Below are 22,818 nucleotides of genomic sequence, written 5' to 3'. Positions count from 1 at the left end.
TGTTTTGGGAGAATTTCTCCACATCTCCTGGAACAAGCAGCACAACCCTAGAGGTCACAAACCACCCTGGGAATGGCTGGGGTAGAAAGTTCTAGAAATGAAGGGTAGGGGATGGGCACAGAGGAGGGCACTTGAGGTAATGAGCCCTGGGTATTACATGCAACTGATGAACCACTAAATTGTAGCTCTGAAGGTAATAATGCACTATGTTTAACTAAATTGAATTTAAATAAAAATAATTATAATAAAAAAAATGAAGGGCAGAATTGTTAACCTTCCCTTCCTTGTGCAAATCGTCAGGTTCTCCTTCCCCCTGCTTGGTCTTACAAGTTTGGAAGTGCCTTTCTCTTCTACTAACTGTGTGGGACCTTGTACAAAATACCTTGCTTCATCTTCCCCACAATGCTATTAGCTAGTTATATTTACACCAATTCTGCCGAAGAGAAAAACGAAAACTAGATTTTGTGAATGACTTGTCCAATGTCTCAGGGCTAGTCAGGGGCTGTATTGGCTCGGATATGTGAAAGTTTCCACACATGCTTGCAGCCCGAAGCCTGGCAATGGCTGTGCGTCTCCCTGGCTTGAACCCTCAAGCCAAGAAGCCCAAGAAACCATCTTGCAGGGTGTCTGGTAGGGTCAGTCAGAGAGGGAGTCAGAGGCGGCGGGGTGTGGGTCCTTCTGCGTCCATTTGTCTGTCACTCAAGCTAGGAACTGCAAAGTGAGGGGTGGAGGGAGTGAGCGCGGAATTTGAAGAAGACCAGGAACCCAGGCCTAGTGAAATAGGAGATTATCTCCAACGGCTGTGTGGGATCCTCACCCCTTTATCCAGCCCGCCTGTGCGGCTGCCCGAGGCTCGTGCAACACGGCGGCGCAGTAACGGACCAGGTGGGATGAAACAAGGCCCAGCTGGACTAACAACTCGGGCCTCGGGCTTCACGGGAAAGAGCAACGCGAGCTGCAGAAACGGAATCACAGAACCAAAGAATCTCAGGGGCGGGGATCTCAGACGCTCCTCCATCCCCCCAGCCCTTGCGGGGTGGCTACACGGTCTTCCAGCTTCTGCCTCCCGTGATGGGAGCTCACACCTTGATCCCCATTTTGGGTGGGGATCTCCTTCTTTTGGGGAGCATGGATGACATTTAAATACCGGGTATATAAGACCAATTGCGCATGGGCATTTTGGGGGCCTTTATGTTTACTCAGGTGGCTGACGGCACACGCTCCTTCCAGTTCCTCCGAGCGGCGGGCGGAGGGGGCTTTGTGGCAGGCAGGTGGGCTCAGCCCTCTCCCCCCAAGCTGCTAAGGGCCTCAGAGGCTCTGGGCTTCGCTAAGGACCCAATGACAAAGCCCCCCCTTGCCCCCTGTCAGAGATGTAAATGGCAAGTGCGGTTGCATACACTTTATCTTTGCAAGAAGAATAAATCAAACGGCATACTCACCCCAAGGCCACACCGAGAAGGCTTCACAGTCAGAAATAAATCAACCTTCTGTTCTCCAGGCCCGACTCAGAGTTCGGCCCCTGGCATGCAGACGCTTCGGTAGCTCCTTAAAGAAACAGAGCTTGCCTGCTAAGCGGGGCCGAGGGGCTGGGATGCCGGCTGTCTACCAGGCCTCCCTGGCCCAGGCCTCCTTGCCCTGGCTTCCTGTGGGCCTTGTGGATGAGCCAGGGGGTATCAGTCTCCACCCAGAGCCAGGCTGGGCCAGAGCGGACCAGGTGGGGCCTTGGTTTGATCTCAGCGATGAGGATACCCCAGAAGAGAGCTGTTTGTTCCTCTGTGACCAACCCCCCCAAGAATGCTGCCGCCTCCCACAAGCTTCAGGTCAGGCTGGCCCTCGGGAGGAGACAGGCCTTGTGGGGGGAACTTTTCTCCAACTTCCCACCCCCTAGAAAGCTTCCTCAAGGCACACAAGTGACAGCCAGAACTGAACCCTCTGCAGGCCGATTAGCTGCATTAGGGCCAGCGACCGAGGTGGTGGTGCCGGCAAGTCCTCCGGGGGGGGGGCACCCAGAGATGTATGCCGACCCGGGGGACTCAGGCCTGCGCGGTCAACCGCTGCTCGACAGAGCGGACAGGTGGCGGCCCCTGCCAACGACACAAGCCCCTATCTTTCACCTGGTGTCTTCATTTTTCTCGACACTTTTCTGTGGAGCCACATTTTCCAGTCTTTCAACTGAACGAGTTCTCAGGCCCCACCTGCCGGGTACAGAGCTCACTCGTACTAGACACAGGATGCACGGCTTGGGAAAATCATTTAATGACAGAAAGCACACACCGAACATAACAGAAGCCCGTCGGGAGTTGCCACTGTACAAATCGAAGGCCAGAGGCCCCAAACTAGCATAAGACATTCGCAGGGAAATCAGTCGTGGTGAAGGGGACATCACACAGCCTTTCTGAGGACACAGAGGAAGCAGGAGGCGGCGGTGACTCACGCACGGGCTGTGTAGCTTCTAGAACGTGGCCTCCATCTGATGGCAGGGCCTGGGGAGGTTTGCAGATGACCAAGTAGGAGAGAGGCCTCGTGGATTCAAATCACTTCAGGGCCAGTGCTGCAGGCAGACGCGGCCCAGGCGCTCCATGGGTCATACCCACGTAACTTGGCATTAGTCCTCTGGACGGTGGCTCAGGGAGCAAGTACGACGGGTGACAGCAGCTGGGGACTGTGCACAACTTCCCAAAGGCATGCTAGGAAAGAGGTTTACCAATGAAACTTTGCCAATCCCAAAGGGTGAAAGTCATTCTCGTTTCTAGCTAGGTTTCAAATTAAAGGACAAGGAAGAAAAAAAGGCAGCAACTCAAAAAATTACTTGGAACATTGTGGCACTTCACCGATCTCTTTTGCTTATAATATATGGCAGAGCAACACGGAACCCCGTCGATATAAACTTTCATTATAGATAATCCTGTACATTCTCGGAATACAGAAAGAATCCTTCCTATCATACATGTTTCATCTTTAAAAATAATCTAACATAGTCATATTCTCTGGCTAGTAACAAACTATTAACATCTTCTGAGAATACAGAGAAAACTTTGGGATGAATAGTAAATTCTCTGACGTGCGCCCTCCCCACCCCCCATCAGCGTCATCTATGAACACATTTCTGCAAAAGCATCTCAGAATCATTGCTAAAGGAAAGGAGTATGTTACAGTTCTCACCAAATGGATTTTTAGCAGGAAGTGATGGAACATTTTTACCTTGGCAAAAACGAAGCACAAACGTAACATTTCACTGGTTCGGGCCCATGCAAATGCATGTTTTGTTATGTGGGGGTGTTTTATTCTCACCCCGAAATCACGATTAGCATGCACGTTGTTTTCAACTATCGAGTTAGAGATAATTATTGGCAGTGCACCTCATTTGTGTAACCATGATCACTAAGGCAAGATTATTTTACCTTGTAGAGAATATCAGCAATATCTTGTCAGATGCGTGTTTATACAGTATAGACCTGCAACTTACTGTTTTTTTTTAAAAAAACAAAAAAAACAAAACAAAACTCAAAACACAGATCCCTAAACACAATTCAATTGAAAATGAACTGTTAAGCTTTTAGAAATAGATTTTAAACTACAAGGCTGCCCTGTTTTTTTGTTTTGTTATGAACATTTTAAAAAGTTCCCACCCCTAAAAATTTGCCGAATTATTTCTTCGTTACTGGTAACAGTCTCGCGAATGTGCTACCATGGCTGACTCTCCCTGAACTGCAGTGACGAAGGTCCTTCATGGGAACACAACGCTTGTCAGGGTCAGACCACCTACGTTCTCCAGCTGTCAACCGGCAACCCAAACGACCTTTAGTCCTCAATTCATCCATTGGGCGGTGGTCCCGGCGGGTGTTTGACCACCCCAGGGGTGCTTTCCGATGGGCTTGGCTTGGCTGCCCCAGGTTGACCTTCGAGCTCTGGACCCCGCAGCCATCTGATCTGCAGACCGATGGCATGTCCTTTGTTTTTCAACAGGAACGCACGGGAGCTGAAATTGCTTATTCGAGAGAAGCTGAGGCAGTAGAGACAGCTCCTTGGCCTCGCCAAAAACAGACGCCAGTGAACTTGGTATGTGTTTGTGTAAAGCCAACGCCCCAGCAGGATCTGGAAAGTCCCCGGGGACCGTTCCCTGCCCTGGACGTTTCATACGACAGAACCTTTGGAAGAGGACAAGTGGATTGACTGAATCCTGATGGCCAACGTCCTCTGTAAGTCCTGGAGCACATCCTGGCCCGTCCCTTCGCCATTTTTGTCATAGAGGAGCTGCTTGAAGGCTTCGTTTTCGATGAGGACCATCATGTTTTTGAGAAAGTAGCCTTCGCAGTATGCTGAGAGCTCTGTGACTCCGAGAAACTGTGGAGACAGACAGGAAGCGGAAGGTTATGTTTCTGAAATGCACCTGGCTGCCTGCCTACCTAAGAATGACGAACACCCAGGAAGGTAGATCGACGACAGCAATGGCCCTGATTCTCTGCCCTTGGCTGTGTTCACCTAGAGAGCTGGAGTTCATTTCTCCGCTGCTTGGCCTTGTGACTTCCTCAGGCCAACAGCAGGTGGGGGACGTGAGAGCCGCCAAACCCGAGCTGGCTTTAAGGGGCCAGGTGTGGACTTTGCGCTCTTGCTCAGAACCCAGCCTCTGCCGCGAGAACAAGCCCAGGCGAGCCTGCTTGAAGGGTGAGCGGCTCCAGGAAACTGAGAGGAGACAGTGACAGAGCCGAGCCAGGGTCACCAGAGCCAAGCACAGCTGACCAGCCAGCTGACTTCAGAAGCAAGGCCCGTGGAGACCAGAAGCAACTTCCAGCTGTCCGGTAGACTCATGTGCCGAAGAAGGGTTTACTGGTGTAACCCCTGGGTTTTGCGTCTCTTTGTTGTACTGTAGCTAACTCGCACATGAATGGAGCTGCAGACACAGCTCTAAGCTCTTCGAGGATTAACCCATTCGATTCTCACAGCAATCCCAAGTGGGCACCGACTACCTATGCCCCGGATTTAGGGCAGTGGTTTCTCAACCAGGGGTGATTTTGCCTCCCAGGGGACATCTGGAAAAGCGTGGAGGCAGTTTGGTTGTCACAACTGGGTGGTGGCAGTGATGTGTGTATTACTGGCAGCTAATGGGTGGAGGCCAGGGTGCCGTGAAAGCTCCCATGATGCACAGGCAGCCCCTGCAGCAAAGAATCCTGCAGCTCGAGCCGCTGGTGCCGAGGTTGAGAAAGTCATCGAGAGATGGGGTTCCGCACAGACTAAGCCAAGGGGGAAGGGATTATGGTGACTTAGCTCAGAGGCCAAGCGGGGGGCTTGGCAGATGGCAGACACTTAGTATTTGTTGAATGTATGAGCGAACAGTTAACTAACAGAGTAATGGACTCACAGCGAACATTTATGGAGAGCTTACAACGCACCAGGAACCTTGCGAGGTGCCCCGAGAGCATCATCTCATTTAATCCTCAACTTTCCTGGAGGCAGGCGTGTTACCACCTCCAATTTACAGACGAGGAAACAGACAAGAGTAACTTACAAAAAAATCACGGAGTGCGTCCGGGGCAGAACCAGGAACAGGACCCTGGTAATTCAAGTCCTTAAGGCTGTGTGCTTAACACCAAGACACTGCCTCCAGCCTGACACCATTACTCAGGGGGTAGGTATCTAGCCTCCTGAGTGGGCCTGGTAGAGGGACTCGTGTTTGAGGCACAGAAGTAAATGTGGATATGTGGGTTGGCTGTCTTTAGACCTTTTCTACAGTTCCCAAAGCTTGTGAGTCTTCCTATCGCAATGAAGAAGTTGTTACGTGCTCTTGGAGATGTCATCCTGCTGCTTTATTTAGACGCCGAATTATCTAAATCATCTAAATGCTGAATCATCCTTCTGAACCCCCTAATATCCTGTCGTTTAAACTAGAGATGCACGTTCAGTTGTTAGATGTGGAATGGTGCAATGATCATGAGGCAGTGCCAACAGGGTTTTGGTAGAATGAGCTGGAACACTTGGATTCAAGTGGGGGCTCCCCACCTTCCTGAATATGTGACCAGGGCTGGGTCACTAGGCCCCTAGCTTGGGTTCATCATGTGAATTAGGACACCTGCATCCCAGACCTGTTGGGATGATTAATGGCATGATTCCATCATTTGTCACACTTAGGAGAGGAAGGTTAGGAATGTAGCTAAGGGAGGGGCCGCTGGGATCTTCCCTTCCTCCCTTGCTCCCTTCCTTCCTTCCTTCCTTTCTTTTTTCAGATTTATGACTTTCGCCATCAGCTGTTGGGCAAGTATATAATCTCTCTTTGCCTCGAAATTCCTATCCATAAAATGGAAATAATACCTCCGTTATAGTCTGTTGTTGAAATTAAATGAGATAATGCACAGAGCGTCAGAGTAATGGTCAATCGTAGTCAGCACTCAATGCTAGTTATCACTGTAAATGTAAATTATCACTCTCCTTCTCACCAACTGGTATCCAGTGACCCACGTGGACAAAGTAGGTGGCCAGGATGGGATAAAGGGAACTGACAGTATCTACAGAAACTAGCCCAGGGGCGCCTGGTTGGCTCAGTTGGTTGAGCATCTGACTCTTGGTTTTGGCTCAGGTCATGATCTCAGCATCGTGGGACTGAGCCCCACATCAGGCTCCGTGCTCAGCGGGGAATCCGCTTGAAGATTCTCTCCCTCTGCCCCTTCCCCCACTCTCTTAGATAAATAAAAATAAATGTTTAAAAAAAAAAAAAGAACCTAGCCCAACTAACCGGCCCTTAGAAGGACAAAGCGTGTAACCATGAACTCATGGATGCCATGTGCTAATTCACTGAGCCAAGGGCAACTGCATGCATAAAAACCCAGTGCAACCTTGTGCAAGTCAAATCAGTCTTCTGTGCCTCAGTTTCCCCAGCTATAAAATGAAAGTGAACCAGAGGCACCAGGTAATTATGCGGTCTCTGAGAGACCCAGAAGATGTGGGGAGGCTCATCAGGTGAGAGGGCTTGTTACCACCCAATGTTCACACAGTATCCTGGGGCTGGGAGAGAGCGTAGGAATGCTTTCACTCTTTCAGTAGGAACCCTGCCCTTAGAGTCTCAGAGTACAAGCCCTCACTGTACAGGTGGGGAAACTGAGGCTCAGAATTGTCTATCTTTGATTCGGTGGACACAGAGACACTGTGTCCCCTTTACCACACCTGGCCACTCACTTTGTATATGAATGTCACTCATCCTAAGGCAGTGTAAGCGGAGGACAATAAATACTTACATTTATATTTGGTGATATTTATTCAATGGTGACTACATGTCAGACCTTTGACTACCTCTACACAGCTAATTACTGACAGAACTGGGGTGGGAACTCTCATCTCCTAGACCAATGGTTGACACGCTGCAGGCCTGTGGGCAAAATCTGGCCCCCTACCTGCTTTTGTAAATAAAGTTTTATTAGAACACAACCACATCCATCATTTACATACTGTCTGTGGCTGCTTCTGCAGGACTGCGGCCGAGTTGAGGAGGTACAACAGCGACCGTATGGCTTGTGTGAAACTATTTACCTGGCCCTCCCAGAAAAAGTTTCCTGACCCCTGTCCCGAGACTATAAATTTTCAAGGGCAGAGACAACGTCTTATTAATTTCTTATTATATTCTGATGACTACAGTTCCTGGTAAAGAGTGGGCGCTCAATAAACACTAATGAACGAATCCCCTGCTTTCCAAACCTGTGTTCTTTCTAGCACAGGGCACTGTTGAGCTTAGTGCACTAGCTTAGATTCAATTCGATGAACCAGTCCATTCTTTTTCCCAGGTGGAAAGATACGCCAAAAGGGCCATCAGTAGCTCCAGGGCCCCCTTTGTTTTCAAGATTTTGTTTATTTATTTGTCAGAACGCAGGTGCATAAGCAGGGGGACTGGCAGGCAGAGGGAGAAGCAGGCTCCATTGCAGGGCTCGATCCCAGGACCCCGGGATCATGACCTGAGCTGAAGGCAGACTCTTCACCGACTGAGCCATCCAGGCGTCCCTCTAGGGCCCCTTTTCCATGACTGAATAGTTTGGAACAGCTTTGCTGGGGAAAAAAGATGGCTAAGCCACGCATTTATGGGACGGGTTCCTCATCTGCATGAAATTCCATGGCCGTCTCAGTTCGATGTCATACAGAGGTGACGCTGCCGAAGGCTTGTTGACATTTGAAGCATTGTTATCAGCGTGTAAACGCCTGTGTTTCCTGGGGTTCTGAACCGACAGTTGGTTTCTCTCTTTTCCATCTTTTACTAAACTAGCCTCAATTTGCTGTACAACCTGCCAGGAATAGAACCCACAGGGCCTGTGATCATTAATGGTCGTGCAGTATGCATAGCACAGGGGACGCAGCACATAGCAAGGGCAGGGCTGGCTGGCTTTGCCGTGTCCTTCAAGCAAATATCACGAAGGGCAGACTTTTGCATTGGAAACACACCAGGATGTGGCCTGGGGGCCGTGGCAGTGGCTGGTGTCTGTAAAAGGCAAAGCTCTGGCTGCAAAGGTGTGTACACATGCAGGCAGTTCCCCGCCGCAGGTATTCAATCCTGTAGCACACACGCATTCCCGGCCTGGGCTCACACGCATCCGGCTGCATTATTTAATACGAGAGCTACAGAAGCCGCCTGCCAAGGAGCCTGGCGTGATTAAAATGGATCGCTGTCAAGATGACAGGCCATGGCAAGGCCACTTGTGGATGCTGGGTTCACAGGGTGCTCTGAGCGTCCATGGCCAAGGGAGGGGGAAGGACCACAAGACTCATAATAACCAGGCTCTTCTCTTGGGTAGAGAGCAGCCTCTGGATGGTTTCCTGCAAGGTCATCAGTTTAAGATTAAAAAAAAAAAAAAAAGTGCTGTGTCCTGAGAAACCAGAGTTTGGTAAAACCTTCACTTAACCAAAATACCACACGTGTGTGTGTGTGTGTGTGTGTGTGTGTGTGTGTGTGTGTAGGAAGTAGCCTGCAGTTGTTGATTTACTGATCTACCAATTCTGATTTACCAGTCAGAAGATCTTTTCTGTGTATCAACAATTATTGCACATATTTCAAACACTTATTAGGCCCGAGAGTAAACACAAGGTAAGAACCTGTGCTTTGGAATAAGACAAATCTAGGTTTACACTTCTGGGTCTATACCCCAAAGAACTGAAAGCAGAGACTTGAGGAGGTATTTGCTGCCCCCCAATGCTCATAGCAGCATTAACCACAGTAGCCGAAGGGTGGAAACCACCTCAGTGTCCATGGACGGGTGAATGGATGGACACAGGGTGGTCTCCCCCATACAAGGAAATATTATTCAGCTTTAAAAAGAAATGAAATGGGGCGCCTGGGTGGCTCAGTTGTTAGGCATCTGCCTTTGGCCCAGGTCATGATCCCAGGGTTCTGGGATCGAGTGCCCACATCGGGGGCCTGTTTCTCCCTCTTCCCCTCCCCCGCTTCTTGTGTGCACTCTATGTCAAATAAATAAAATCTTTAAAAAAAATTAAAAATAAAAATAAATGAAATTCTGACACGTGCTACAGCATGGATGAACCTTGAGGGCACCGTGCTGACAGAAATAAGCCAGTCACAAAGGGCCAATACTCTATGGCTTTGCCTACATAAGGTCCCTAGAGGAGTCAAATTCACAGAGAGAGAAGGTTACGTGGTGGTTTCAGGGGCTGAGGGGAGAGGGAAACGGGGAGTTAGTGTTTTGGAGGTACAGAGTTTCAGTTTGGGAAGATGAAAAGTTCCGGAGACGGAGAGTGCTGACCGCTGATTAGCAGTGTGAATGTGCTCGATGCCCCTGAAATGTACACTTAGAAATGGTCAAAATGGTAAATTTCATGTTATGTGCATTTACCACAATAAAAAAAAATCTCCATAGCTGTGTGACCTTAAGCAAGTTACTTCACCTCTCTGTGCCTCAGTTTCCTTATTATGACATGGGACTAATGACAGCTTTTATCTAAAAGGGTTGCAGTGAGGGTTAAAAAAGAAGGTGCGACAAGGCTCTTAGCACAGGGCCTGCACGCTAAAAGGGACTGTTGAGTGTTGGTGTAAGACAGAAAATATCTCAAAGGCAGCCTGAGTTTTCACAATGAGCAGTGAGAGCGTAATTCATGTCAGCTGTCACTCTACAGAGCTGTGGATGTGGGAGACGTGTGCTGAGCTCCAGTCACACAAAAGAAGGCTTTTTTGTTTTAATTCCCCATCTCCACTCATTTCCTTGTTTCTCCCTAGCAAATGCTAATGTGCCTGTCCTCAGTGCATGGGACCAAATGAAGTGGCACCGGGACAAAGTATTTGAATTCTCTTGGTTCCAGTATCCCCACATGGGACATGAACTGGATGAGGTCTGTGGTCCCCTAAAACTGGCGTCAAGACTGGCCTTAGGGCTGAAGTCACAACAGCAACCCTAAGGAGCTTGTTAAAAAATACTGATTCCTGGGGCGCCTGGGTGGCTCCCTCGGTTAAGCGCCCGACTCTTGATTTTGGCTCAGGTCATGATCTCTTGGTCATGAGATCGAGCCCCACATTGGGCTCAGCACTCAGCTCAGAGTCTGCTTCAGATTCTCTCTCCCCCTCCCCTCCCCCCACTCACGTGCTCTTTCACTCTGAAATAAATAAATAAAATAAAAAAAAAATACAGATTCTTGACACCCCCACTGCAGAGACCATTGTGGGGGTGGGGGGTGGGGACTCTACCCCAGGTGGGGTAGATTCAGGACTCAGGACTCTCCCCAGGTGATTCTGATAGGTGTTGGGTCCACCTGACCAGGAGGACCCCTTGGGTGTCTCCAGGGCTATTCTCAACCTTGGCCATATCTGAAATCACCTGGGAAGCTCTGGAAAATACCTTTTCCCAGGCTCCACCCCCAGAGGCAGATTTAATTGGTCTTTGATTGGCCCCAGGCATAGGGATTTTAAGGGAGCGCCCAGGTGATTCTCCTGTGTAGTCAGTTCTAGAACCGTGGTGCTCACCCTTGAGCAGGCACCAGTCACCTGGAGTGCTTGCAAAGCCATAGAGGGTCGGTGGGCCTCTCCCCCCAGAGTTTCTGGCTCAGGAGGTCTGGGATGGGGCTCTAGAATATACATTTCTAACAAGTTCCCTTTAGAGGCTGATGCTTCTGGACTGGAGAACACACTCGGAGAACCACTATTCCAGAACCTTGCTACTCTAGGTGTGGCTTAGACCAGCCGCAGAGGCTTCACCTGGAAGCTTGTTAGAATCGCAGACACCAGGGCCCACGGTGATTGGAGTGCACATTTGCATTTGGGAAGCGCTGTTTGAGAAACAACTCTGCCTGTGAAACTCCGAGTTCCTGCTTTCGCTGTATTCTGGATGCGTGAGCTGAAGGGCAAAGCATCTTTTCTAGAGAGGGAGGCCAAGGCGGCGGGGGGGGGCAGGCAGCCCCGCCTGCAGTGGGCACGCCAGCGCCAGCTCTGCTCTGACTCTGTGTCTGCGAAGGACAAGCCTGAGCCCGTTCCGCGCACGCACGGCGCATGCTCCGGGCAGCATTGGTTACCTTGGCGTGATTGTAAATATCCACACAGTTGTCAGTGTTAATGCTCTTTGCGCAGATAATCTCACAGTGTCGCTGCAAAGCCTCCAGCTGGAAAAATTTAGCGGCAGACAGAAGCTAAAAATCATAAAAAGAGCCTGTTAGAGGATGGGAGGTGGACATAAATGGATGACAGTAGTGGGGAAAATCCTCCTCGTCCACAGAGATGGCCCAAGGAGAAGGGCTGGGAGCACAGGTGTGGGTCCATCACTTTAAAACACAAAGGAAACCCTAGAAATTAAGACACAGGGATAGAACTCTGTTGTGGGGGAAGATGGCCGAGGGGAGGGGGCTGAAGGGAGTCAGATTCCCCCGTCCGTTCTAGCGGAAGGTCAAGCAAAAATGCTTACAGTTGCTATGTCCAGAAATAAGGGTGAATGCCATTAGTTAGCAAGACAGACACGGACGCAGCTCACTCCCTCTGTTCATTCAGGTGTCCACACAAACGTCACCTAAGAGATGCCTCCCCCGCCTCGGGTCACCTCCCTCTGTCACCGTCTGGCTTCCTTGCCCGGCCTCAGTCGCCCTCTGAGCCCTCCTCTCACCAGACATGATGTCATGCCTGTCGCCTTCAGAGAGCCTGCGAGGGCAGGGGTTTCTGTCCTGTTGCATCACTGCGGTAGCCTGGCCCCTGAGGTTCAAAGGGGGCTGCCTTTGTGGGGAAAGGATGGGAGCGGGGGCGGGGTGAGCTGCTTGTTGGTGACAAGCTCTCCTGCATTATTTACATGACTTACATGTGCCTTCCTTATTTCGATTTTAAAATAAAAACAAATGTGACAAAAGAGCCCGAGTCCTCAGATGGTAGCTTGGTCTGCAGGGGGAGAAGCGTCAGAGGTGCGGTCCAGAGAGACGAAGGAGGAATTGTGGGTGGGTGGGTGGGTAGGTGGGGGGGGCGTTGACTATGGAAGGGTTTGCAGAGTCCGAAGGGCAGGATAAATGGGTCACACAGTGAATACACAGCCCTTACGCCACTCCCCAGGTGCCAGGCACTGTTCTAGGCACCTTATTATATAATTTTACAATCTTAAAAACCCAGTGAGCTAGATCTTGTTATTCCCATTTCCGGGTAAGGAAACTTGGGCTCAGAGAGGTTAAATAATGTCCAAGATCACACAGCTCAGGAGGCAGAACCTGGATTGAAACCCCTTTTGTTCTAGAGTCTGTGTTTTAACCACTATGTGGTGTCATCTTTTGAAGGACTGACAGTGCCCTGACATCTCTAATCAGCCAGGCGCCCTGGACTTCGGTCACGTGAATGGGATCCTGGCTCCTTTGCTTGGGATTATTGGAGTGATTTTGGCTTCAGGTTCAAAGCTCCCAGCTTTGAGTAGGAAAACCAACAAGGGCTCCACTTTGAGGAAGGAGCAGGGACTCTTGGGCAGAAGGGAGCAGAAACAAGGTCCCTGGACTCAAGGGGAGGACAGGGTTGAGGGGAGGTAGATAGCAGATGGGAAGAGGGGAGCCAAGGAGCCTCGGGAAGGAGGGACGGTCACCCTGAGCCTTTATGATCGGCTCCTGGCATCCGCATCAATGGACACACTGTGATTTGAGGACTGTGTTCTGGTGACAGAAGTCACCAAGGATAGCTCCTGATGATATCTGTGCCCCAGCTGCTCCTAGAGCTAGAGCTAGCCTCAGCCTCAGTAAACTCCATTTACCCTGCCCCCAAAGCCAAATAAAATGGGAATTTGCAGAGCTGCTAGCAAGCACCCCGGCCCTCCGGGAAGGGGCTCTGCCGAGAAGCCCTCGGGAGGTCCAAGGAGGTAGGCAGGACCCCGAAGGCTGCACCCAAGCGAAAACCCAGCACAGGGCCCCCCAGACGTCGCCAACACATGCCGACGACCTGAGTTTACAGAGATGCCACCCACCAGACAAAATGACAGGTGCCTCACCTCCATTATCTCGTTGTTTTTAATGAGCAGGGACTCTGGGCCACCATAGTAGAGATACTGCATGACCAGCTGGAAGAAAGGACACAGAGAGCAAAGGGTCAGTCCAGGGTCGGTCAGCACACAGACATAATCCTCCTACAGCCGGGCAGTCTGTCCGTCCCTCTAAAATATCTGCTCCCGCTGGATCGCTGCCTTATGGGAGAAGTCCCACTTAGGACACTTCTCCTAGTTGGATAGTTTCCCTTGTTGCATGCTGCCATTTGTCTCCCCGTGGTTCTGCTGGGTTCCAAGTGCACTCCCGGGGCCACATGAAACAATTCTGAGCTCTGCTCTCCATCTATTAGATGAGAACCTTAGCTTTCCCCTCCCACCTCCCACCCCACCCAGCTGCCCCCAAACACTGGGCTTAAATAACCTACACCAGCGGCCCTCCCCCTCCGGGAGCATGGTCCAGTTTGACTAGAAGATTCTTACTTAAATCCCAGAGAGGGACTCTGGGCTACCACGGGACCACCTGCTCCTTTTTACAACTCAACAAGATCCGGGATGAAGCCGTTAGGGGTCTGGGGTTTCAGTGTTTCCTTGCTGGTGTGAAGAGTCCAAACCAGGCTGCTTGGACTGTTCGCGTGATTCAGGACGCCTGAACAGTGTGCCAAGTCCCAGAGCTTTGGGCTCCCTGCCCTCGGGCTGCCTCCATTTCCAGGCTCTGCCACTTAAACGCTGGGTGACCTGAATTAGGTTAGGCTCTCTGTGCCTCAGTTTCATCATCTGTAGAGTGGGGATAACATTACCTATCTCATGTGATGAGGATTACACGACACGGAACAGGCCTAGCAAGGGCCTGGCTGTGGCAAGAACTCAGTAGATGTTAGCTCTTTGGTTTTCTGAGGTGGAAACACCTTTCCCCAGTAGCGCTCCTGCCGCATACTGCCATGTTTTCACTCAGGCCATTCGAGGCCCTTTGTGACTGATCTCAGTCTACCTTTTGTACGTGTGTTTACAAGTCATAGTCTTAAAAATGCATTTACAGCTTTACTGCGATACATTTCACGTAATGCAAACTGCTTCTGTTTAAAGTGTCCGGATCAGTGAGTGGTTTTAGTGGATTCACGATGTTGTGGGACCATCACCACTGTCTAATTTTAGAACACTTCCAACACCCCCAGGGGAAACCCTGTACCCATTACCAACAGTTCCCGTTTCCTCCTGGGCAGGCCCTGACAACCACAGTGGACGTGCCTTCTCTGGACATTTCATCTGAATGGAATCCTACAACACGTGCTCTTTTGTCTGGCTGCGGTCACTTTGCGTCCTATTTTCAAGGTTCACTCTTGCTGTCACAGATCTCTCCTCATTCTTGTTTATTGCCAAACAATGTACCACATTTTGTGCATCCGTTCATCAGCCCAGGGACAGTGGGATTGTTTCCACTTTTTTGCTCTTAGGAATGCGGCTGCTATGGGTCAATTTAGTTTTCCAGATCTCATCTGCCACTTTGCCCTTCTCTCGCCTCCTAATCTTGGCAACATCTGCCTTTTATACTCTGACCACTCCCAACCACTTGCCTTTAATTGAACCTACCACCTGTTCCCTCTGCGTGGATGCCCTTTCCTTCTCCACCTGTTGAACTCGCCCCCTCTGTTGGGATCTAGCTCAGTGGTCACCTCGGTGAAGCCTTTTCAGATCTCTTAACTGCAACCCCAGGCTGGGCAGCACCTCATCCACGACTGCAGTGTGACTTCCCACTAGCGCTCGAGGGCACAGGCGGGGGCTGTCCCTCTCTGCGTTCCCGTGCCTAGCACAGTGCCTGCTCTCAGCAAGTGTACTTGAATAGAAACACGAGCCCTCGCCTTCCCTTTTGTGTTTGAGTCTCCCATGTGCTGACTTCGGGCTTTTGTGATGACCGCCTGTCGCAGAGATGGCGGTGTGTTGATGGTGGTGGCCGAGACTTTGTGAACTGATCACATAGCCTCGTGTCCCCTCCCCTCCCCCATGCTGGTGGGTCACGGGCATCTAAAATACCACGTCAGCGAATGGTGGGATCCTGTTCTTACGAACGTCAACGGATTCCCCTAGCGCCTCTCTTGTATGATGGCCAAACCAGTAAGAACCACCACCACCACCACAAGAGCCGTAACAGTAACTCCCCCAAGCACAGGGCCTCTCCATTCGCAAAGCACTGCTCCATTGTGTCATCTCATTTAGTCAGGGTCGGGCTGTGGACTGAAAATGCCGCTCCTTCAGCAGATGGGGATCCTGGGGCTAACAGGATTTAAACTGGGCTGTCCCTTTCTGCCCTCAGACTGCCAACACAGGCCTTTTCTGCGAGGGGGCAAAATGAACCCTGATGAGGCCAAAGGGCCTGTTTATGGAGTTGTTTTTCTTGGCAGCTGAAACCTGCATGGAGCCCAGAGTTAATGGGCATCCATGGCCTCCTGGAGGCCCCCACTTCCAGGTGCAGCCCCGGCTGCGTCTGGCGCTCGNATTTCCAGGTGCAGCCGCAGCTGCGTCTGGCGCTCACTGTGTCTGATGCTGAACAGTCTTGCAGGCAGGAAACTCAAGGTAGGCTCATTTACTAAAATTCTTCTCTCAGCATGGAAGTGAGTGCATGGGCCCCTGGGAGCCTCCTTCTGGGTCGGATTCAGCCCTCCTTGGCCTATTTCAAGCCACAAATGAGGCTTTTCTTTTTTTATGGGGAAGGGGCAAGCACACAGAGAATTCCCAGGGGCCCGCTAAATCTTCCCTCCTCGTTACAGTAACTCGAGGCTAATGTGGCCAGGAAACCTTCCCCAGTCAAAAGCAATTACAGGCCTGGGAGTCCTCTGGGGCCGTGTTTTCCCACGTAGGGCTCTCATTCGATAGATCCACATGGCAAACATGGATTGAATGCCTGCTACAAGGTTCTTATTACAGGAACCTCCCCAATTAGTTCCAGGCTTTAAGGCGTAAGCGCCCCCTTCACGGGCACTCGGGAGAGGCGGGGAGGTGTGCACTTTCCAGCACTTAGTTCATGCTCAGGTTCTAATGGGCCTACGATTCTTTCCTCAGGGCTGGGGGAGGTTTTGGGAGGACCGGAGACCCCACAGTAGGGAGGCAGTCAGGAGATCAGGTCTGGGCGTCCACCAGGCCTGGCTCTGAACCTCAGTGCAGCTGTGATGAGCAGCCCGAGTCTGGGCCACTTCCTTCCCTCTCTGGGTCTGTGTCCTGGGGCAGCTGGAAGGACAGCAATGAGGCGACATATAGCAGTGGTCCTTAGATTGGAGTCCCCTGGAACATACATTCTAGGGGCCCCAGTCCAGGCCTACAGAATCTGGAACTCCGGGGGCAGGGGCCCAGGACTCTGCATTTCAAGTGTTGTGTCTTCTCAAGCAAGCCCCTTCCTCCCCTGCCCTGGAGATTCCGGTATCCGCTCAGGGTGGAGAAGCACCGTAGAGTGGGGCACGGCTTCTCCCCTTGGCTGCATGCTGGGACAAGGGCAGGAAGGCAGAGGTTTCAGCATCCTGATGCCTGGGCCCCAGCCCCGGTTCTGATGGGACAGCCTGGGCGCGGGGAATTTTTAAAGCTCCCCACGTGACTCCAGTGTCCAGCAGAGGCTGAGAAGCCCTGGCTTTGAGCCTGACACCTGGCTAGGGTTCAAGAAATGGGAACTGTTCTTTCCACTGTTCCCCTTTAGAAAGGGGTTCCAGAACCAAGTCCCCAGGCGTTGGTACCAGATGGACTGGGCTCCAGTCCTGGCTCTGTCACTAAGCAGCACTAAGGCTTGGGGCATGGGATTTAAGTTTTCTGAGCCTCAGTTTCTTCATCTCTAAAGCTGGCAAGAAAAATCCAGATAACCACGTGCGAGCAGAGGTCAGTGTCCCCTTCATAGTTGGGGCCCCACAGAGGTTTCTTCATCGTCCCCCCACCCTGAATCCTAAGGTAAAGCAGTTTTCAAACTCCACAGCCACCACCGTTCCAGAAAGGGCTGTGGCCACTTTGCTTTCAGCAGGAAATGTGGTGAGGGGCTGGGGTGAGAGGCTGGGTGCAGGGGCATGCCAACGTGCTAGTCTCAAGCTGGGGCTCCAGCCTCCTCGCTTCCACTACCACCCTGGTGGGATGGCTCACCCAGACTGGCCTTGTCCTTGGAAACCTCTTTTGCCCTTCCCCCCACGCTCAGTCCAAAGTAACCTATTCTACTGGTTCTTGTGCTGAATAAGGAGGTGGTTTACCAGTTACGGCTCAGAGAAACCACGACCTACTTAAAAATTACCAAGCTGAATGCTTCCTCGTGTTGTCCTACTTGCTAATCTCTGCAAGAACCCATGACCTAGAGGTGATAATGATAACGTGCATAAAAATGGAGAAAATGAAGCTCAGAGAAGAGTGCCTTGCCCACAGTTACTTGGGAAGGATTATTTCTTTTGAAGTTGCAGCATAACCAAAGAAATGCATCTCTAATGGTGGAGATGCAGGTACCTCAATAGGCTTTAGGGGCTAGTGTGAGGGTATGATGGCTTCCTGGCAGCTCTCTGAACAGCAGGATCTAGGGGACCAGAGTCAAGGGCGGAGGGAAGAACCACCATCTGGCCTGCCTTCTCCTGACTTGGCTCATACTATGTGGTCCCAGGGAGTCTTTTCAGTCTCCAATATACCTTAGGACCCAGCGAAATAGACTGATAATCACTTTCCCTCAAACACACCCCCTGACTTCCCACTACTGTGCCTCTGTTTATGTTCTTCCACCCCCTGTGTAACTGCCCCTCCCATCCACCAGAGGAGGAAAGGAGCCTTGGAAAGGCTGGTGAATTGCTCAAGGCACCATGATAGACATTGATTTTAAACAGGAAAACGCTGCATTTCAGTCCCGACTGCAGCTCTGTCCTCCCAAGTCCAGATCAGGAGACCTGCTGCCCTGGTCATGGCCAGCCTTGTCCCTGCCCCGCTCCCAACCCCCCATGATCTCTGAGACGTGTCAACAACCCTCTCGGAGCAGGAGTCCCCCGCAGACCTGCCCGGGGCTCAGCCACCTGGGCGCTCCTCCCAGGGCAGTGCTTCCTGAGCTGAACTGCAGGAAACGAGGTCCTGCTCAGAATCCCCCAGATTCCATCCCTGGGTCCCCCACGTCGGTCATCAGCTCACTAACCCTCGCCGGTGGGAGAACAGCACATCTTTAAAGGTTGGCTGCCTTCTGATCACACTAGGCTCAACCACAGCTCTGGGACCTCATCCCTGTGTTCTCTGCCTAGCATCTTCTAACCCCCTTTCTAAGCCCCAAGCCTTCCCATGGTTCCCCAACTTCTCCTCGGCCTTCACTATTCCAGCTAACGCCTCATCAGGAGGCCTTCTCTGACTTCCCTGGTCTGAGCTGCCAGAGCACATTGGCTCTCCCCTCTCTCTCTTGCCCATCCCCACATTAGACCGTAAGAGATTCATTACTCAGAGTTACCCCCTCTGGACTGTGAGGCCCAGGAGGGGAGGAAGGTCCTTTATCCTTGTGCCCCCAGGTCCCAGCAGAGTGCGAGGCATACAGTAGATGCTCAATGAATGTTGTTGGGACAGGAGGATGGTAAACTGGAAGGGGGTGTGAGGAGGGGCCCAGGGTGCAGGGGACTGATGACTTTGCAGTGGCCAATCCACAGGTGGATGACTGCAGGGAAGCCCCGTGCCCCGCGCCCACCCCACGACGTTCCAGGCCACAGCGGGGCTCACCTGAAAGATGGGGTACTTCACATAACCGATCTCTATGCAAGTGCTGTCATTTGTTGGTTTGCTGGACAGAAGCGCTTTGAACCTGAACAAGGACACAAGAAGGGAGATAAAAAGACCCACAAACACATCCACGGTGTGCGAGAAACTCCACTCTCTGATGAGAGAGATGCATAAAATCCTGTATTTCCCCCACTTGGCAATACATCAACGATACGGTCACGGATGTCCTCATGCGACCACCACCCCAGTATGATGCCATACTTGAATTTGAAATTACAACTTTATTATTTTTTTTTAAAGTTTTTTATTTAAGTAATCTCTCTACCCAATGCGGGGCTTGAACTCACCACCCCGAGATCAAGAGTCGCATGCTCTTCTGACTTGAGCCAGCCAGCCACCCACCCCTGAAGTTAAAACTTTAAAGTTAAAAATAGTGGCTTGGGGGCTCCTGCCTGGCTCAAGTCAGAAGAGCATGCGACTCTTGATCTCGGGGTGGTGAGTTCAAGCCCCGCGTTGGGTGGACAGATAACCAAAAAAAAAAAAGTGTTTGAACTGTTATTTCTCATTCAGGTGACTGGAAGAGAATGAATCCCATTTAAAGCCTGCCTGTCCATCCTGCAGGACACAAAGGGTGATTCCTTCACGGGGTCCTTCCTGAGCACAGGCTTCATGCCCCTCTGGTGCTCACGGAGCTCCCCGCCTCCTTTGCACCCTGCCCCCCACACCACCTTTGCCCCAGGAGGGCAGGGACTCCGCCTTCCCGGCCCTGCTGCATCCCCAGAGCCCACGCCAGCCCAGCCTCGATCTGCTGTAATTAATCACACCTATGGCCTGCCTGACCGCCTCCCTACAGACGGCCTTCTGACTGGGGTTTAGATGCGCTTCCCTGTGATCGACGAAACTGTAAGCTCCTAGCAGGTACAGACCCAGTCCGTGGGACACACTGATGCTCAGCACATTTAGGAATAAGCTAAGCTGTGTCTCTTTTCTTAAACTTTTGATTTTGAAATAATGACGTATTTGCGGAAGAGGCGTAAAGACGGTACAGAGCTCCTATCTGCCCTCCGCCCGGCCTCCCCTGATGTTAGCATCCTGCACAGCCATGGCTGTCAAAACTAAGACAGGAACATTGGGACAACGTCTATCCTGCTTTTCCACGCATCATAGCGGAGAACCACGTAAGGCACAGCGTATTCTTCTTACGGTGGCAAAGCAGACATCTGGGGCTTGTATTTGGCTTTGGGGGTAGGCAATGGGAGGCCAGGATGCCTTTGGGAACCCAGGAAGTGTTGGTCACACATGCTCACCAGAGAACATCCTGGAAGTGGGGTCTATTTCCGGGTACCCAGTGTCCTCACCCCTCTGCTCACCCTAGTGGCCCCCTCATCCAGCATCTCCTTCTCCTCTGCACACCTTCACTGATCCCAGTTCAGGTCTTTGGATAATGTGGTTCTAAATGGTCAATGCATTTCAACTCAAATCGAAAGGACAAAAGGCAGTGACAAAGCTGGCAGGGAGGGGGCTACGCCGTTGTCAACTCCATAGTTAGGGAAAAGTCAGGTTCAAGACTTTGGGGTGTGTATTTGGGGTGGCTTATGCTAGAGTTCTGGGATACTTGGAGGGCAGGCCTGAGACGTTTCAGGCGGGACACTGCGTGCGGGCACTGGGCCAGGGGAGCTAAAATCCAATCCATACTCTGCTCCCAAGCTCTGTGCCCGGGATGCACTCTATCTCGCCAGAGGAACGGGTGCCCTTGCCCGAGTCACACAAAGGCATCGCTGTTCATGCTAGTGGCTGCTCTGTACTTTAAAACTGGGGTAAAAAAACCCATAATAGAAGATTCACCATCTTAACCATTTTAAGCGTACAGAAATGTTAAGTCTATTCAACACTGTTGTGCGACCCATCTCCAGAACCTACTCTGTACCCATTAAACAACAACTCCCCCACCCTCCCCTGCCCCAGCCCCAGGCAACCAGCATCCCGCTTGCTGTCCCTATGAAGCTGACTACTCTAGGCACTGCCTAGAAATGGAATCATACGGTATTTATCTTTGCGTGACTGGCTCATTTCTTTGCATAATGTCCCCAAAGTTCATCATGTTGTAGCATTTGTCAAAACTGCCTTCCTTTTTAGGGCTAAATAAAATATGCATATACCACATTTTGTGTATCCATTCATCCATTGATGGACACTTGGGTTGCTCCTATCTTTTGGCTACTGTGAAGAATGGTGCTGTGAGCATGGGTGCCCGAATGCCCTCTGCTCTCGAATTCCTGATTTTGAAAAGATAATCTTCCCCTCCAGGGAAGGGACCACCAAAATTGAATTTCAGAGAATGGTAATAACAACAGCCACACTCAACATTCAGCGGCTTTCAAACCTGACAGTACACATACCTGGGAGAGGCCGTGAATAACAGCACTTTGTGAGCATAAAACGGTCTTCCTTCTACCAGAAAGGTAACGTCGGACATTTCTTTATTGTTAAGGAAATGAGGATCTAGAAGAGAAAGGGGAAAAAGGGTAGCTTCAGTGGAGAGAAGGGTGAAGTTTGCATTCCTCTACTGGAAAGGGCCAAGAAGAGCTAACAGGGAAACCATGGGATTAAGCTACTCGTTGGCAAGACAGTGAGCCAACAGGGGACAGAACCAATCAAAGGAACACTCAAATCATGGAAGTTCAGTTTTGCATAGGAAATCTTCATAGCTTATTTGTGATTAAAAGTAGCACTTCCTCAGGTGAGACATCCCCAGCCGGACGCAGATGACTTCCGATGTGAAAGGTAAGGTATGCCCCACCTTGCCTCTTAAAAATGCCCCCCTCCCACCTTTGCTCCTCCTTCTTGGGCTCGGGGACCTCTCTGCCTGATGGAAAAGGGGTTTTCCAGGGAATTTGAAATCCAAGCCCTTCTCTCCCAGAGCCAGAGGCATGCGGACCAGTTCCCTGCTCTCATCTCCAACAACAACAAAGACGGTTTGGCAGATACTTACTGAGCACTTAGGACATGCCAGGCACTGTGCAAGCTGGCACGCACACACGCAAAAGTGCTCAGTCCCAGGAGACAGGGACCATTGTCCCTTTTGCAGCTGGGGAAGCGGGCACACAGAATTTCAAGCCAGTGACAGGTGGAGGAGCCAGGATTTGAACTCAGGCATGCGGACTGGAGCGCCTGCATTGTTCAGCACTAGGGTCCCCGCCTCCCCTTCCCCCAGCCCTGATTTGCCTGTCATTTTAGCCACGGAGACCCGGAGCCCCTGAAGGTGCCAGTCTGTCTGCAGCTCAGGGCTTCTGCGGCTTGGGAACATCCACTAGCACCCCTGCACCGACTGGTTTCACCCTGCTCAGGTCTTAAGTCAGTCTGGCCCCAGCCTCTGGTGGCGCTTCCTGGTAGGTCATCCGCCCTGCGCCCACCTGGGCTGCAATGCCGCAGGGAGGACCTTCAGAAGACTCTAAATGGAAGATGACCTCTCTGGGGGTGTCTGCACCCAAGCTACCGAGTCTGAGGATGCGCTGCATTCCCAGCTCATGTGAGAAGATTCTTTCCGCAAAATGCGCCTCGCCTAGTGTCTCTGATCCCATGAATGGCTCCACCATCTACCCGTTGCCCAAGCCAGGGATTCGAAGGCAACAGGACCCTTCCTCTCCTGGGCTTACCCAGACTCAGTCTATCACAAACACCGTCCTCTCTTCCTCCTAAGTGTTTCTCAATTCTC

The 22,818-nt window shown here is 51.3% G+C and overlaps 1 protein-coding gene across 1 annotated transcript in view; it reads right to left on the bottom strand.

Moving 5' to 3' along the window:
* Positions 1–2,234: 2,234 nt before the first annotated feature.
* BTBD11 (BTB domain containing 11) overlaps positions 2,235–22,818 on the bottom strand; it is a 305,437-nt gene continuing 284,853 nt past the window's right edge. Inside the window, 5 exon segments of the mRNA XM_034643682.1 lie at positions 2,235–4,344; positions 11,488–11,601; positions 13,416–13,484; positions 19,104–19,185; positions 21,503–21,605. Coding sequence (XP_034499573.1) covers positions 4,135–4,344; positions 11,488–11,601; positions 13,416–13,484; positions 19,104–19,185; positions 21,503–21,605 — 578 coding nt within the window. The 3' untranslated portion in view covers positions 2,235–4,134.

Source organism: Ailuropoda melanoleuca, chromosome 15, assembly GCF_002007445.2.
Source record: "Ailuropoda melanoleuca isolate Jingjing chromosome 15, ASM200744v2, whole genome shotgun sequence".
Lineage (NCBI taxonomy): Eukaryota > Metazoa > Chordata > Mammalia > Carnivora > Ursidae > Ailuropoda > Ailuropoda melanoleuca.
Note: the sequence above shows the minus strand (reverse complement) of the source record. Positions and strands in the feature narration are given on the sequence as shown.